We start from the raw sequence: 14601 nt of genomic DNA on the forward strand, positions 1-14601 counted from the left end.
ATTTTAAAAATTGTGAAAAATATCTTTAGTGTATGTCACAAAATAAATATAAAAATTATTCTTACCTACTTAACATACACAGGGTATTATATGTACCACTTTGTATATATTATTATGTTGAATACTAAAAATAATTTTGTGACATTTTGTGACTACTCTAACCCCAGGGTTTGTGACATTTTGTGACACTTCTGCCTACTCTAACCCCCATTTTTCAGAAGATCCAGGGTTGTTGCATTGGGAGTCAGACAAAACTGGATTCAGTCCTGGTTCCAATACTTATCACCTGGATGACACTGGTCAAGTTTCTTAACCTGTCTACATTAAAATGTCCTTATCTGTAAAACATGGATAATATAAAAATGTCATCTATCTCACAGTGTTATTCTGAGATAATGCATGAAAATAATGTGGCATCTTGCCTGGTACGCAGTCAGCTTATCAAGATCACATTGATCCACACTGCCAAATCCAGGTTCCATTCCCAATCTCTATCTTATGTAATCCATCAGTCATTTCTAACAGAAATGATTATTCCTTCCTCCTTGCAACAGTCTCTTTACTTGGCCTGTGGGATATCACTTACTCTTGGTTCTCTTACTTCACTGACTGGCTGTTTCTTCAGTCTTCTCTGCTATATTCTCCTAATATTCTTAACCTCAAAAACTTGGAGTATCCAAAGGTCTTTCTTTGGACTTCCTTTATGATGTTACGGATGACCTCATATGGTCCCATAGTTTTAGATGCTATTTATACCTTAGGAACATAAAATTTATAAACCAGCCCAGGAGACTCCAGAACTTTAGATTCACATTTCTGCTTACTCAGTATTTGTACTCAGATGTTCAGTAAGTTCAGTTCAGTCACTCAGTTGTGTCCGACTCTTTGCAACCCCGTGAACTGTAGCATACCAGACCTCCCTGTCCATCACCAACTCCTGGAGCCTACTCAAACTCGTGTCCATCACATCGGTGATGCCATCCAACCATATCATCCTCTGTCATCCCCTTCTCCTCCCACCTTCAATCTTTCCCAGCATCAGAGTCTTTTCCACTGCTGGGCATACACACCAAAGAAACCAGAACTGAAAGAGACATGTGTACCCCAATGTTCATCACAGCACTGTTTATAATAGCCAGGATATGGAAGCAACCTAGATGTCCATCAGCAGATGAATGTATAAGAAAGCTGTGGTACATATACACCATGGAGTATTCAGTTCAGTTCAGTTCAGTTCAGTCGCTCAGTCATGTCCAACTTTTTGCAACCCCATGAATCACAGCACGCCAGGCCTCCCTGTCCATCACCAACTCCCAGACTTCACCCAGACTCACATCCATCGAGTCAGTGATACCATCCAGCCATCTCATCCTCTGTCGACCCCTTCTCCTCCTGCCCTCAATCCCTCTCAGCATCAGAGTCTTTTCCAATGAGTCAACTCTTCACATGAGGTGGCCAAAGTACTGGAGTTTCAGCTTTAGCATCATTCCTTCCAAAGAAATCCCAGGGCTGATCTCCTTCAGAATGGACTGGTTGGATCTCCTTGCAGTCCAAGGGACTCTCAAGAGTCTTCTCCAACACCACAGTTCAAAAGCATCAATTCTTCGGCCCTCGGCCTTCTTCACAGTCCAGGTCTCACATCCATACATGACCACAGGAAAAACCATAGCCTTGACTAGACGAACCTTTGTTGGCAAATTAATGTCTCTGCTTTTCAATATGCTGTCTAGGTTGGTCATAACTTTCCTTCCAAGGAGTAAGTGTCTTTTAATTTCATGGCTGCAATCACCAGCTGCAGTGGTTTTGGAGCCCAAAAAATTACTCAGCCATTAAGAAGAATACATTTGAATCAGTTCTAATGAAGTGGATGAAACTGGAGCCTATTATACAGAGTGAAGTAAGCCAGAAAGAAAAACACCAATACAGTATACTAATGCATAAGTATGGAATTTAGAAAGATGGTAATGATAACCCTGTATGCGAGACAGCAAAAGAGACACAGATGTATAGAACAGTCTTTTGGACTCTGTGGGAGACGGAGAGGGAGGGATGATCTGGGAGAATGATATTGAAACTTGTATAATATCATATAAGGAACGAATCGCCAGTCCAGGTTCGATGGATGATACAGGTTGCTTGGGGCTGGTGCACTGGGATGACCCAGAGGGATGGTACAGGGAGGGAGGTGGGAGGGGGGTTCAGGATGGGGAGCACGTGTACACCTGTGGTGGATTCATGTTGATGTATGGCAAAACCAATACAATATTGTAAAGTAATTAACCTCCAATTAAAATAAATAAATTTAATTTTAAAAAATAAAATAAAAAACAAACAGAGTCCTTTCCAGTAAGTCAGTTCTTCACATCTGTTGGCCAAAGTATTGGAGATTCAGCTTCAGCATCAGTCCTTCCAATGAATGTTCAGGACTTATTTCCTTTAGGATGGACTGGTTTGATCTCCTTGCAATTGAAGGAACTCTCAAGAGTCTTCTTCAACACCACAGTTCAAAAGCATCAATTCTTTGGCCCTCAGGGTTCTTTATAGTCCAACTCTCATACCAAGGGAACATTTTATACAAAGATGGGCTCAGTAAAGGGCAAAAATGGTAGGGACTTAACAGAAGCAGAAGATATTAAGAAGAGGTGGCAAGAATACACAAAAGAACTGTACAAGAAAGATCTTCACGACCTATATAATCATGATGGTGTGATCACTCACCTAGAGCCAGACATCCTGGAATGTGAAGTCAAGTGGGCCTTAGAAAGCATCACTACGAACAAAGCTAGTGGACATGAAGGAATTCCAGTTGAGCTATTTCAAATCCTGAAAGATGATGCTGTGAAAGTGCTGCACTCAATATTCCAGCAAATTTGGAAAACTCAGCAGTGGCCACAGGACTGGAAAAGGTCAGTTTTCATTCAAATCCCAAAGAAAGGCAATGCCAAAGAATGCTCAAACTACCGCACAGTTGCACTCATCTCACATGCTAGTAAAGTAATGCTTAAAATTTTCCAAGCCAGGCTTCAGCAATACGTGAACCGTGAACTTCCTAATGTCCAAGCTGGTTTTAGAAAAGGCAGAGGAACCAGAGATCAAATTGCCAACATCCGCTGGATCATCGAAAAAGCAAGAGAGTTCTATTTCTGCTTTATTGACTATGCCAAAGCCTTTGACTGTGTGGATCACAATAAACTGTGGAAAATTCTGAAAGAGATGGGAATACCAGACCACCTGACCTGCCTCTTGAGAAACCTATATGCAGGTCAGGAAGCAACAGTTAGAACTGGACATGGAACGACAAACTGGTTCCAAATAGGAAAAGGAGTACGTCAAGGCTGTATATTGTCACCCTGCTTATTTAACTTCTATGCAGACTACATCATGAGAAACGCTGTGTTGGAGGAAGCACAAGCTGGAATCAAGACTGCAGGGAGAAATATCAATAACGTCAGATATGCAGATGACACCACCCTTATGGCAGAAAGTGAAGAAGAACTAAAGAGCCTCTTGATGAAACTGAAAGAGAAGAATGAAAAGGTTGGCTTAAAGCTCAACATTCAGAAAACGAAGATCATGGCATCTGATCCCATCACTTCATGGCACATAGATGGGGAAACAGTGGAAACAGTGTCAGACTTTATTTTTGGGGTCTCCAAATCAGTGCAGATGGTGATTGCAGCCATGAAATTAAAAGACACTTACTCCTTGGAAGGAAAGTTATGACCAACCTAGACAGCATATTAAAAAGCAGAGACATTACTTTGCCAACAATGGTCCGTCTAGACAAAGCTGTGGTTTTTCCAGTGGTCATGTATGGATGTGAGAGTTGGACTGTGAAGAAAGCTGAGCACCAAAGAACTGATGCTTTTGAACTGTGGTGTTGGAGAAGACTCTTAAGAGTCCCTTGGACTTGAAGGAGATCCACCCAGTCCATCCTAAAGGAGGTCAGTCCTGGGTGTACATTGGAACGACTGATTTTGAATCTGAAACTCCCATACTTTGGCCACCTGATGCGAAAACCTGACTTATTTGAAAAGACCCTGATGCTGGGAAAGTTTGAGGGCAGGAGAAGGGGACGACAGAGGATGAGATAGTTGGATGGCATCACTGACTCGATGGACGTGAATTTGGTGGACTCTGGGAGTTGGTGATGGACAGGGAGGTCTGGCGTGCTGCGTTTCATGGGGTCGCAAAGAGTCGGACACGACTGAGCGACTAAACTGAACTGAACTCACATCCATACATGACCACTGGAAAAACCATAGCTTTGACTAAATGGACCTTTGTTGGTAATGTCTCTGCTTTTAATATGCTTTCTTGGTTTGTCATTGCTTTTCTTCCAACGAGCAACCATCTTTTAATTTCATAGCTGCAGTGATTTTAGAGCCCAAGATAACAAAGCCTGTCACTGTTTCCACTGTTTCCCCATCTATTTGCCATGAAGTGATGTCTAGTTAGCAATTCAAATATAGCACACCCAAAACTTAACACTTAATTTACCTTCTCCCAAACATGCTTCTGGGGCTTCCCTGGTTGCTTAGTGGTCAAGAATCTGCTTGCCAATGCAAAAGATGCAAGTTCAATTCCTGATTTGGGGGAGATGCCATGGAGAAGGAAATGGTAACCTACTCCAGTATTCTTGCCTAAAAAATTCCATGGACAGAGGGACCTGGTGGGCTACAGTCCATAAAGTTGCAAAGAGTCGGACACGACTGAGCAACTGAATGACAACAACAACAAAACATGTTTCTACATTTACCCCATCTCAGTAAATGTCAACTCCATTCTTTTAGTTTCTCAAATTAAAGAGTATCACTCACACAACATACTGAATCCACTTTGGAAATCCTGTCCTTAAGTTATCACCACCTCCACTGCCCTAGTAAAAGCCATTTAGCATTTCCATCCTGGTGTACTGCAGTCTTCTCTGCTATAATAGCTTCGTAACTCATCTCCCTATTTCTATGCTTATTTCCCTACACTCTCTTCTACCCATAGCCAAGAGTAATCTTTTTAAAAACATAATATCATGTTACACTTCTGCTCAAAACTGTCCAGTGACTTCTCATCTCTTAGAATAAAAGAGAAAAACTTTCCCATGACCTGTGTGGCCTAGCATTCCACTGTTTTCTGATTATGACTTCTATCACACTCATTGCATCCACCATCAGCACATCTTGCTATCTCTGTTACAGCCATATTTGCTATTTTATGGCTCCTCAGACATGCCTAAAGTCTGTTACACTTGCCACCTGCTCCTCCAGTAAGTCATTTCCCTCAAATAGTTACAGGGCTCATACCTGCACCTTCTTCAGTTCTTTGCTCAAATATATAAGGCTTTCTTTCCCTGGCCACCCTGTTTAAAATTGCAGATCACCCAATCTCTCCATATGCCTCTCCACCCTGTTTTATTTTTCTGCATACCACCATCTGACATACTGTTTACTTAACGTATTGTCTCCTTTACCCAACTTTAATGTTAGGTCCATGTTGGTGGAGATTTTTATCTGTTTTGCTCATTGATGTGCCCCCCATATCAACAAGAATTTTGTTAAATTAATGACTAATTTTCTTTTTCATTTTAATACTTTATCAGGTGCTACACAGTTTATGCCTGACCCCAAGTTCATGGATCACGGGCAGTCCCATCCAGAAGATATAGATATGTACAGCACTAGAAGCTGAAGTAGTCTGCATAGAGAACTACAAGATGTGTGAAGTTTCAAATAATGGTGAAAAAAATCATGTAACATGTAACTGATGCATAGGATATAAATTAAACCAAGTTTTCCCCTTACATCGTCTAATGTACAGTTTGAAAAATCACATTAGTGACTAAAACACAAACTGAATACAATCCAAACAACATTAAATGATCAATGAGGAGGCAGAGGTAGAAGTATTAGGATGCATTTCATGACTTTAAGGGTGTTTATAAAAAAAAAATTTGTATATATATAAACATATACACATATATATTTGCTGTAGCTTTTCTGAATTAATATCAGCTAAATTAGAATGGTGTGTGGAAGGATGTGTTCCCTCCCCCCTGTTTGTTTTGCATTTCCCAGAGATATAATAAAATATACATATTTTATGACATGTGCTTGGCTTTGTCTCTTTGTTTAATTAATGCTAATTCCTCTTAGATGTCCAAAAATAAGTCTGTTTGAGAGGACCATGTGCTACATGGGAAGCCTCAGTGCTGCTTAGCATTCCTTCTACTGATTCCTGTGTAGTTTCCTATTCTGGTCTCCAGGAGAGGTTTTCAGTTAAGTTCAGTCGCTCATTCATGTTTGACTCTTTGCGACCCCACGAATCACAGCATGCCAGGCCTACCTGTCCACCACCAACTCCTGGAGTTCACCCAAACTCAAGTGCATCGAGTCGGTGATGCCATCCAGCCATCTCATGCTCTGTCATCCCCTTCTCCTCCTACCTCCAATTCCTCCCAGCATCAGGGTGTTTTCCAATGAGTCAACTCTTCGCATGAGGTAGCCAAAGTATTGGAGTTTCAGCTTTACCATCAGTCCTTGCAGTGAACACCCAGGACTGATCTCCTTTAGGATGGACTGGTTGGATCTCCTTGCAGTCCAAGGGACTCTCAAGAGTCTTCTCCAACACCACAGTTCAAAAGCATCAATTCTTCAGCACTCAACTTTCTTCACAGTCCAACTCTCACATCCATACATGACTACTGGAAAAACCATAGCCTTGACTAGACGGACCTTTGTTGACAAAGTAATGTCTCTGCTTTTTAATATGCTGTCTAGGTTGGTCATAACCTTCCTTCCAAGGAGTAAGCGTCTTTTAATTTCATGGCTGCAATCACCGTCTGCAGTGATTTTGGAGCCCCAAAAAATAAAGTCTGACACTGTTTCCCCATCTATGTGCCATGAAGTGATGGGACCAGATGCCATGATCTTAGTTTTCTGAATGTTGAGCTTTAAGCCAACTTTTTCACTCTCCTCTTTCACTTTCATCAAGAGGCTTTTTAGTTCCTCTTCACTTTCTGCCATAAGCGTGGTGTCATCTGCATATCTGACGTTATTGATATTTCTCCTGGCAGTCTTGATCCCAGCTTGTGCTTCTTCCAGTCCAGTGTTTCTCACGATGTACTATGCATATAAGTTAAATAAGCAGGTTGACAATATACAGCCCTGATGTACTCCTCTTCCTATTTGGAACCAGTTTGTTGTTCCATGTCCATTCTAACTGTTGCTTCCTGACCTGCATATAGGTTTCTCAAGAGGGAGGTCAGGTGGTCTGGTATTCCCATCTCTTTCAGAATTTTCCACAGTTTATTGTGATCCACACAATTAAAGGCTTTGGCATAGTCAATAAAGCAGAAATAGATGTTTTTCTGGAACTCTCTTGCTTTTTTCTTATTCTGAAGCCTCCTATACCTGCCAAAGAAGACTATGTATCCTATTACTCAGAGGACAAAAATAAGTTATTAGACACAATCTTTCCCAACTTCTTCCCATCTGTTTTCAATGCTTACCTTTTTTCAGCCATGCATCCCCCTTTTCTAAAGTTGATGTTTCTATTTGTGTTCCAGATCTCCTTCCCGTCTTTTCTAGTACCGTATTCCATCCTGTTTAATTTTCAGTCTTTTGTTTCTCTTTTAACTGATTTCTTTTCCTCAGTCTCTAACAGCTTCACATCCTCTTTATCCAAAAACAACAGTAGCAAAAACCTTTCCATAACTCCCTCTTCCTCTTGAGCTCTCTTTTCTTTCTCTTTCCTATGATTTTCAGACTTCATAAAACAGTAATTAATGTCATTTTCTTAAGTTCTCAATTTCAATTCCTCTATAACTTGCTACACCTTTGCCTCTATGTTGTTTTTCAGTAAATTTTGTCTGATTCTTTGTGACCCATAGACAGGTCTCCCTATCCTTCACTATCTCCCAGAGTTTGCTCAAATTCATGTTCATTGAGTTAGTGATGCTATCTAGTAATCTCATCCTCTTTACCTACTTGAATTTTATGTAATGATTGACTCATAACTACTCCCTCCTAAAAATGAGTCCTCCTTTTAGTGTTATTCCTGCTCCTCTTGTTACTCATTGTTCTCTTGCTTTGAATCCCTTACATGTTAAGGCTCCTCAGTTTGCATTTCTTGTCTTTTCTCATTCAATGCTTTCTCATTTCCATTCAATATACTTCACTGACTTCAAGCATCATTTATATGTCCTTATTATTAATATTTCCATCTTGCATATTTCTCCAGAAGTGTGTATCTATCTTTCTAATTATTAGTCATGTCTATCTTATATCCATATGTGCATGTGTGCTAAGTTGCTTCAGTCATGTCTGACTCTTTGTGACCCTATGGACTGTAGCCCACAGGGATTCTCCAGAAACCCTGGGATTCTCCTGGCAAGAATACTGGAGTGAGTTGCCAGGCCCTCCTCCAGGGGTTCTTCCCAAGCCAGGGATCGAACCCACATCTCTTATGTCTCCTTCATTGGCAGGCAGGTTCTTTTACCACTAGCACCACCTGGAAAGCCCTGTATATCCCATAGAGATTCTCAATATCAATAGTTGTTCAGTCACTTAGTCGTGTCTGACTCTTTGTGACCCCATGGAACTGCAACACTCCAGGCCTCCTTGTCCTTCACCATCTCCCAGAGCCTGCTCAAACTCGTGTCCGTTGAGTCAGCGATGCCATCCAGCCATCTTATACTCTGTCATCCCTTTCTCCTCCTGCCTTCAATCTTTTCCAGCATCAGCATCTTTTCTAATGAGTTGGCTCTTCGCATCAGGTGGCCAAAGTATTGGAGCTTCAGAATTAGTCCCTCTGATGAACATTCAGGATCGATTTCCTTTAGGATTGACTGGTTGGATCTCCTTGCAGTCCAAGGGACTCTCAAGAGTCTTCTCCAACACCACAGTTCAAAAGCATCAATTCTTTGGCACTCAGTCTTCTTTATAGTCCAACTCTCACATCCATACATGACTACTGGAAAAACCATAGCTTTGACTAGATGGACCTTTATCAGCACAGTGATGTCTCTGCTTTTTAATAGATAAGATCCATCTGCAATGTAAGAAACCTGAGTTTGATCTCTAGGTTGGGAAGATCTCATGGAGGAGGGCATGGCAACCCACTCAGCATTCTTGCCTGGAGAATCCACATGGACAGTGGAGGCTGGAAGGCTACAGTCCCTGGGGTTACAAACAGTTGGACATGACTGAGCAACTAATCACAGCACAGCATAGGTTTGTCATAGCTTTTCTTCCAAGGAGCTGCATTAATTTCATGGCTGCAGTGATTTTGGAGCCCAAGAAAACAAAGTCTGTCACTGTTTCCATTGTTTCCCCATCTATTTGCCATGAACTGATGGGACCAGATGTCATGCTCTTAGTTTTCTCAGTGTTGGGTTTTAAGCTAGCTCTTTTACTCTCCTCTTTCACCTTCATCAATACGCTGTTTAGTTCCTCTTGGCTTTTTGCCATTAGGGTGGTGTCATCTGCATATCTGAGGTTATTGATATTTCTCCCTGTAATCTTGATTCTAGCTTATGCTTCATCTAGCCTGGCATTTCACATGATGTACTCTGCATATAAGTTAAATAAGCATGGTGACAATATACAGCCTTGACATATTCTTTTCCCAATTTGGAACCAGTCTGTTGTTCCATGTCTGGTTCTAACTGTTGCTTCTTGGCCTGCATACAGGTTTCTCAGGAGGCCAGGCTCTTCTGTCCATGGGATTCTTCAGGCATGAATACTGGAGTGAGTTGCCATTCACTCCTCCAGTGGATCGAACCCAGGTCTACCTGCATCTTCTACATTGTCAGGCGAATTCTTTACCACTGAGCCACCTGGGAAGCCCTGATATCAAAAGACCTAAAATTAAATTGTCTCTACATCTCTCTCACTTCTGTGTTTCTCAAATCGATTGTACTTTCTCTAATCCTTACTCTCATTCAGGTCTTCATCATCACTTCCTGGATTATTATATATGCTTCTCATCAATCTGCTTGCCATCAGTCTTGCTTTCTGTCACTTAACATTGCATTCTGCTTATAAGTAACAGTAAACCAGTTAACTGTAGCTACTTAAATAAATGAGTCTGTTTAAAGTCTGGAATTGGTCAGTACAGAGTTGGTATAGTGACTCATTGGTGTCATCAAGGATCTAGATATATTTCTCTTTCTGCTCTACTCTTTAGCATGTTGATTTGTCACCTCATGATCACAAAATGGCTCCCCTACCTCTCGGGAACACACACATTCAAAGTAGGAAAAGGGGTTACAAAAAACTGTACCAGATACTTCTGACTCCCTCTAATCAGAGAATTAAATTATTTCTTAGAATCCCTCTCAAAAGACTTCTGTCTGTACCTTAACCAGAATTTGTCTTGTAAGTCAAATTTAAGGTTGGCAAATTACATTTTTGTCTATGAAGAGAAAGGCAAGTGGTAAGGGATTTGGAATGGTGTTGAGTTTAAGTTAATATATAATGTCTGCTACCCTATTCTTCTAACCCATCTATCAGATTATTATGACATAGTTGTCTTCCTGAGATCTTCAGTGACTCAACATTGTCTACAGAATCAAATCAAGACCCATTAGCATGACATACAAGGCCTTCATATATGATCCCAGCTAAACTTTAATCCTTCCTTCCCTCTCCCCACCCACCCTACTATCAAGTATATTATATTGGGTTGGCCAAAAAGTTAATTTGGGTTTTTCCATAAAACTGTACAGAAAAACTTGAACAAACTTTTTGGTCTGCCCAGTATGTTATCTATAACACAACTTGCTTCATAAACATGCTTTGCTCTTTTATTACCTCTTTCTCTGCCTGTGCTAGTGTCTCAGAGTTGTTTTTGTCTCATCACACATGCTTCATTCCAACTTCCTACTTATAATTCAAACACATCCTTTCTCAGTTCCCCAGGGTAGGATTTAGATACTCTCCTATACATTCCCTTACATTTGGTATTTATGGCTGTGATAGCCCACATAATTTATTATAAAAATAAAACTAGTTTAGAGAAGAGCTAACACCTATCCTATTCAAACTTTTCCAGAAAATTGCAGAGGAAGGTAAACTTCCAAACTCATTCTATGAGGTAATCATCACCCTAATACCAAAACCTGACAAAGATCCCACAAAAAAAGAAAACTACAGGCCAATATCACTGATGAAAATAGATGCAAAAATCCTTAACAAAATTCAAGCAATCAGAATCCAACAACACATTAAAAAGATCATATACCATGACCAAGTGGGCTTTATCCTAGGGATGCAAGGATTCTTCAATATTCACAAATCACTCAATGTAACACACCACATTAACAAATTGAAAAATAAAAGCCATATGATTAATTCAATAGATGCAGAGAAAGCCTTTGACAAAACTCAACATCCATTTATGATAAAAACTCTCCAGAAAGCAGGAATAGAAGGAACATACCTCAACATAATAAAAGCTATATATGACAAACCCACAGCAAACATTATCCTCAATGTTGAAAAATTGAAAGCATTTCCCCTAAAGTTAGGAACAAGACAAGGGTGCCCACTCGCACCACTACTATTCAACATAGTTTTGGAAGCTTTGGCCACAGCAATCAGAGCAGAAAAAGAAAGAAAAGGAATCCAAATTGGAAAATAAGAAGGAAAACTTTCACTGTTTGCAGATGACATGATCCTCTACATAGAAAACCCTAAAGACTCCACCAGAAAATTACTAGAGCTAATCAATGAATATAGTAAAGTTATAGGATAAAAAATCAACACACAGAAATCCCTTGCATTCCTATACACTAATAATGAGAAAATAGAAAGAGAAATTAATGAAACAGTCCCATTCACCATTGCAACGAAAAGAATAAAATACTCAGGAATATATCTACCTAAAGAAACTAAAGACCTATATATAGAAAACTATAAAACACTGGTGAAAGAAATCAAAGAGGAAACAAATAGATGGAGAAATATACCATGTTTATGGATCGGAAGAATCAATATAGTGAAAATGAGTATACTACCCAAAACAATCTATAGATTCAATGCAATCCCTATCAAGCTACCAATGGTATTTTTCACAGAGCAAGAACAAATAATTTCACAATTTGTATGGAAATACAAAAAACCTCGAATAGCCAAAGCAATCTTGAGAAAGAAGAATGGAACTGGAGGAATCAACTTGCCTGACTTCAGGCTCTACTACAAATCCACAGTCATCAAGACAGTATGGTACTGGCACAAAGACAGAAATATAGATCAATGGAACAAAATAGAAAGCCCAGAGATAAACCCATGCACCTATGGACAGCTTATCTTTGACAAAGAATGCAAGAATATACAATGGAGAAAAGACAGTCTCTTTAACAAGTGCTGCTTGGAAATCTGGTCAACCACCTGTAAAAGAATGAAACTAGAACACTTTCTAACACCATACACAAAAAATAAACTCAAAATGGATTAAAGATCTAAACATAAGACCAGAAACTATAAAACTCTTAGAGGAGAACATAGGCAAAATACTCTCCGACATAAATCACAGCAGGATCCTCTATGACCCACCTCCCAGAATATTGGAAATAAAAGCAAAAGTAAACAAATGGGACCTAATTAAAATTAAAAGCTTCTGCACAACAAAAGAAACTATAAGCAAGGTGAAAAGACAGCCTTCAGAATGGGAGAAAATAATAGCAAATGAAGCAACTGGCAAACAACTAATCTCAAAAATATACAAGCAACTCCTGCAGCTCAATTCCAGAAAAATAAACGACCCAATCAAAAAATGGGCCAAAGAACTAAATAGACATTTCTCCAAAGAAGACATACAGATGGCTAACAAACACATGAAAACATGCTCAACATCACTCATTATCAGAGAAATGCAAATCAAAACCACAATGAGGTACCATTTCATGCCAGTCAGAATGGCTGCAATACAAAAGTCTACAAGCAATAAATGCTGGAGAGGGTGTGGAGGAAAGGGAACCCTCTTACACTGTTGGTGGGAATGTAAACTAGTACAGCCACTATGGAGAACAGTGTGGAGATTCCTTAAATGACTGGAAATAGAACTGCCATATGACCCAGCAATCCCACTGCTGGGCATACACACTGAGGAAACCAGAATCGAAAGAGACATGTGCACCCCAGTGTTCATCGCAGCACTGTTTATAATAGCCAGGACATGGAAGCCACCTAGATGCCCATCAGCAGATGAATGGATAAGAAAGCAGTGGTACACATACACAATGGAGTATTACTCAGCCATTAAAAAGAATACATTTGAATCAGTTCTAATGAGGTGGATGAAACTGGAGCCTATTATACAGAGTGAAGTAAGCCAGAAAGAAAAACACCAATACAGTATACTAATGCATATATATGGAATTTAGAAAGATGGTAACAATAACCCTGTATGCGAGACAGCAAAAGAGACATAGATGTATACAACAGTCTTTTGGACTCTGTGGGAGAGGCACGGGGGGATGATTTGGGAGAATGGCATTAAAACATATATAATATCATATAAGAAACGAATCACCAGTCCAGATTTGGTGCAGGATACAGGATGCTTGAGGCTGGTGCACTGGGATGACCCAGAGGGAGGTGGGAGGGGTGTTCAGGATTGGGAACACGTGTACACCTGTTGATGTATGGCAAAACCAATACAATATTGTAAAGTAATTAGCCTCTAATTAAAATAAATAAAAACTAAAACTAGATTAGTTTTTTTTTTTTTTTTTTTTAAATTTACAAGGCTCCTTGTGGTATAACTGAATCATCTTTGTATAGCTTTTTAAATGGGCTTCTCAGGTAGCTTAAATGGTGAAGGATTGGCCTGCAGTGCAGGAGACCTGGGTTCGATCCCTGGGTTGGGAAGATCCCCTGGAGAAGCTCATGGCAACTTGCCCACTCTGGTATTCTTGCCTGGAGAATTCCACAGAGGAGCCTGATGGGCTATAGTCCATACGGTCACAAAGAGGTGGACACAACTGAGCGACTTTCACTTTCACTTCATAGCTTTTATACCCATAATACCTAGTATGTAGTAGGTACTCACATGGTGGTTGTAATATAGGGTGAAAAAATAATTATAATTCTATCAAAAGGCTTATATCCTACTAGAAAGGATAGAAACATACACAGATACAGTGTACTATGTAATATCTTCCCTAAGATAGTTACAACAAAAGTTGGTTTCTCAGAGATAGAATTTAGTTCCAAGATAAAGACAGAGATGTAATGTAGTTCCAAGATGAAGTCAAGGCAGTGGTCCTTGATCTGCTCAAGTTGGGAAAGCAGTTCATTTACTAGTTATTCATAGGTAAGCTTTTCATAATTTAGCTTTAGCATTTTATATATTTTTTTTTACCTCAGATCTGTTTGTGACCAAATGTACAGTATTTCATCAAATCCAAGACCTCAAAGGGAAAAGTGTTGCCAGTTGATCATAATATTTATCCAAATTTCAGATGTGTTACAATATGAAAATATAAGCATTTGAAATTTCATAGGATACAGTAAGTAGAAAAATAAATATCCTAAAGCCAAGTATAAGTTATTTTTGAATTATCTTCTCTTTTGGGTTATCAGCTCTGCTACTAACCATTAG

At 39.7% G+C, this 14601-nt stretch overlaps 1 protein-coding gene across 2 annotated transcripts in view; it reads left to right on the forward strand.

Annotated features, from left to right (window-relative positions):
* Positions 1 to 6102, forward strand: part of APOOL (apolipoprotein O like) — a 105013-nt gene extending 98911 nt beyond the window's left edge. For both annotated transcript variants that reach the window (XM_027533866.1, XM_027533868.1), the window contains one exon: positions 5597 to 6102. In XM_027533866.1, coding sequence (XP_027389667.1) covers positions 5597 to 5685 — 89 coding nt within the window. In that variant the 3' untranslated portion in view covers positions 5686 to 6102. The remainder of the gene's footprint in view (positions 1 to 5596) is intronic.
* The last annotated feature ends 8499 nt before the right edge of the window (positions 6103 to 14601 follow it).

This window comes from Bos indicus x Bos taurus, chromosome X (assembly GCF_003369695.1).
Source record: "Bos indicus x Bos taurus breed Angus x Brahman F1 hybrid chromosome X, Bos_hybrid_MaternalHap_v2.0, whole genome shotgun sequence".
Lineage (NCBI taxonomy): Eukaryota > Metazoa > Chordata > Mammalia > Artiodactyla > Bovidae > Bos > Bos indicus x Bos taurus.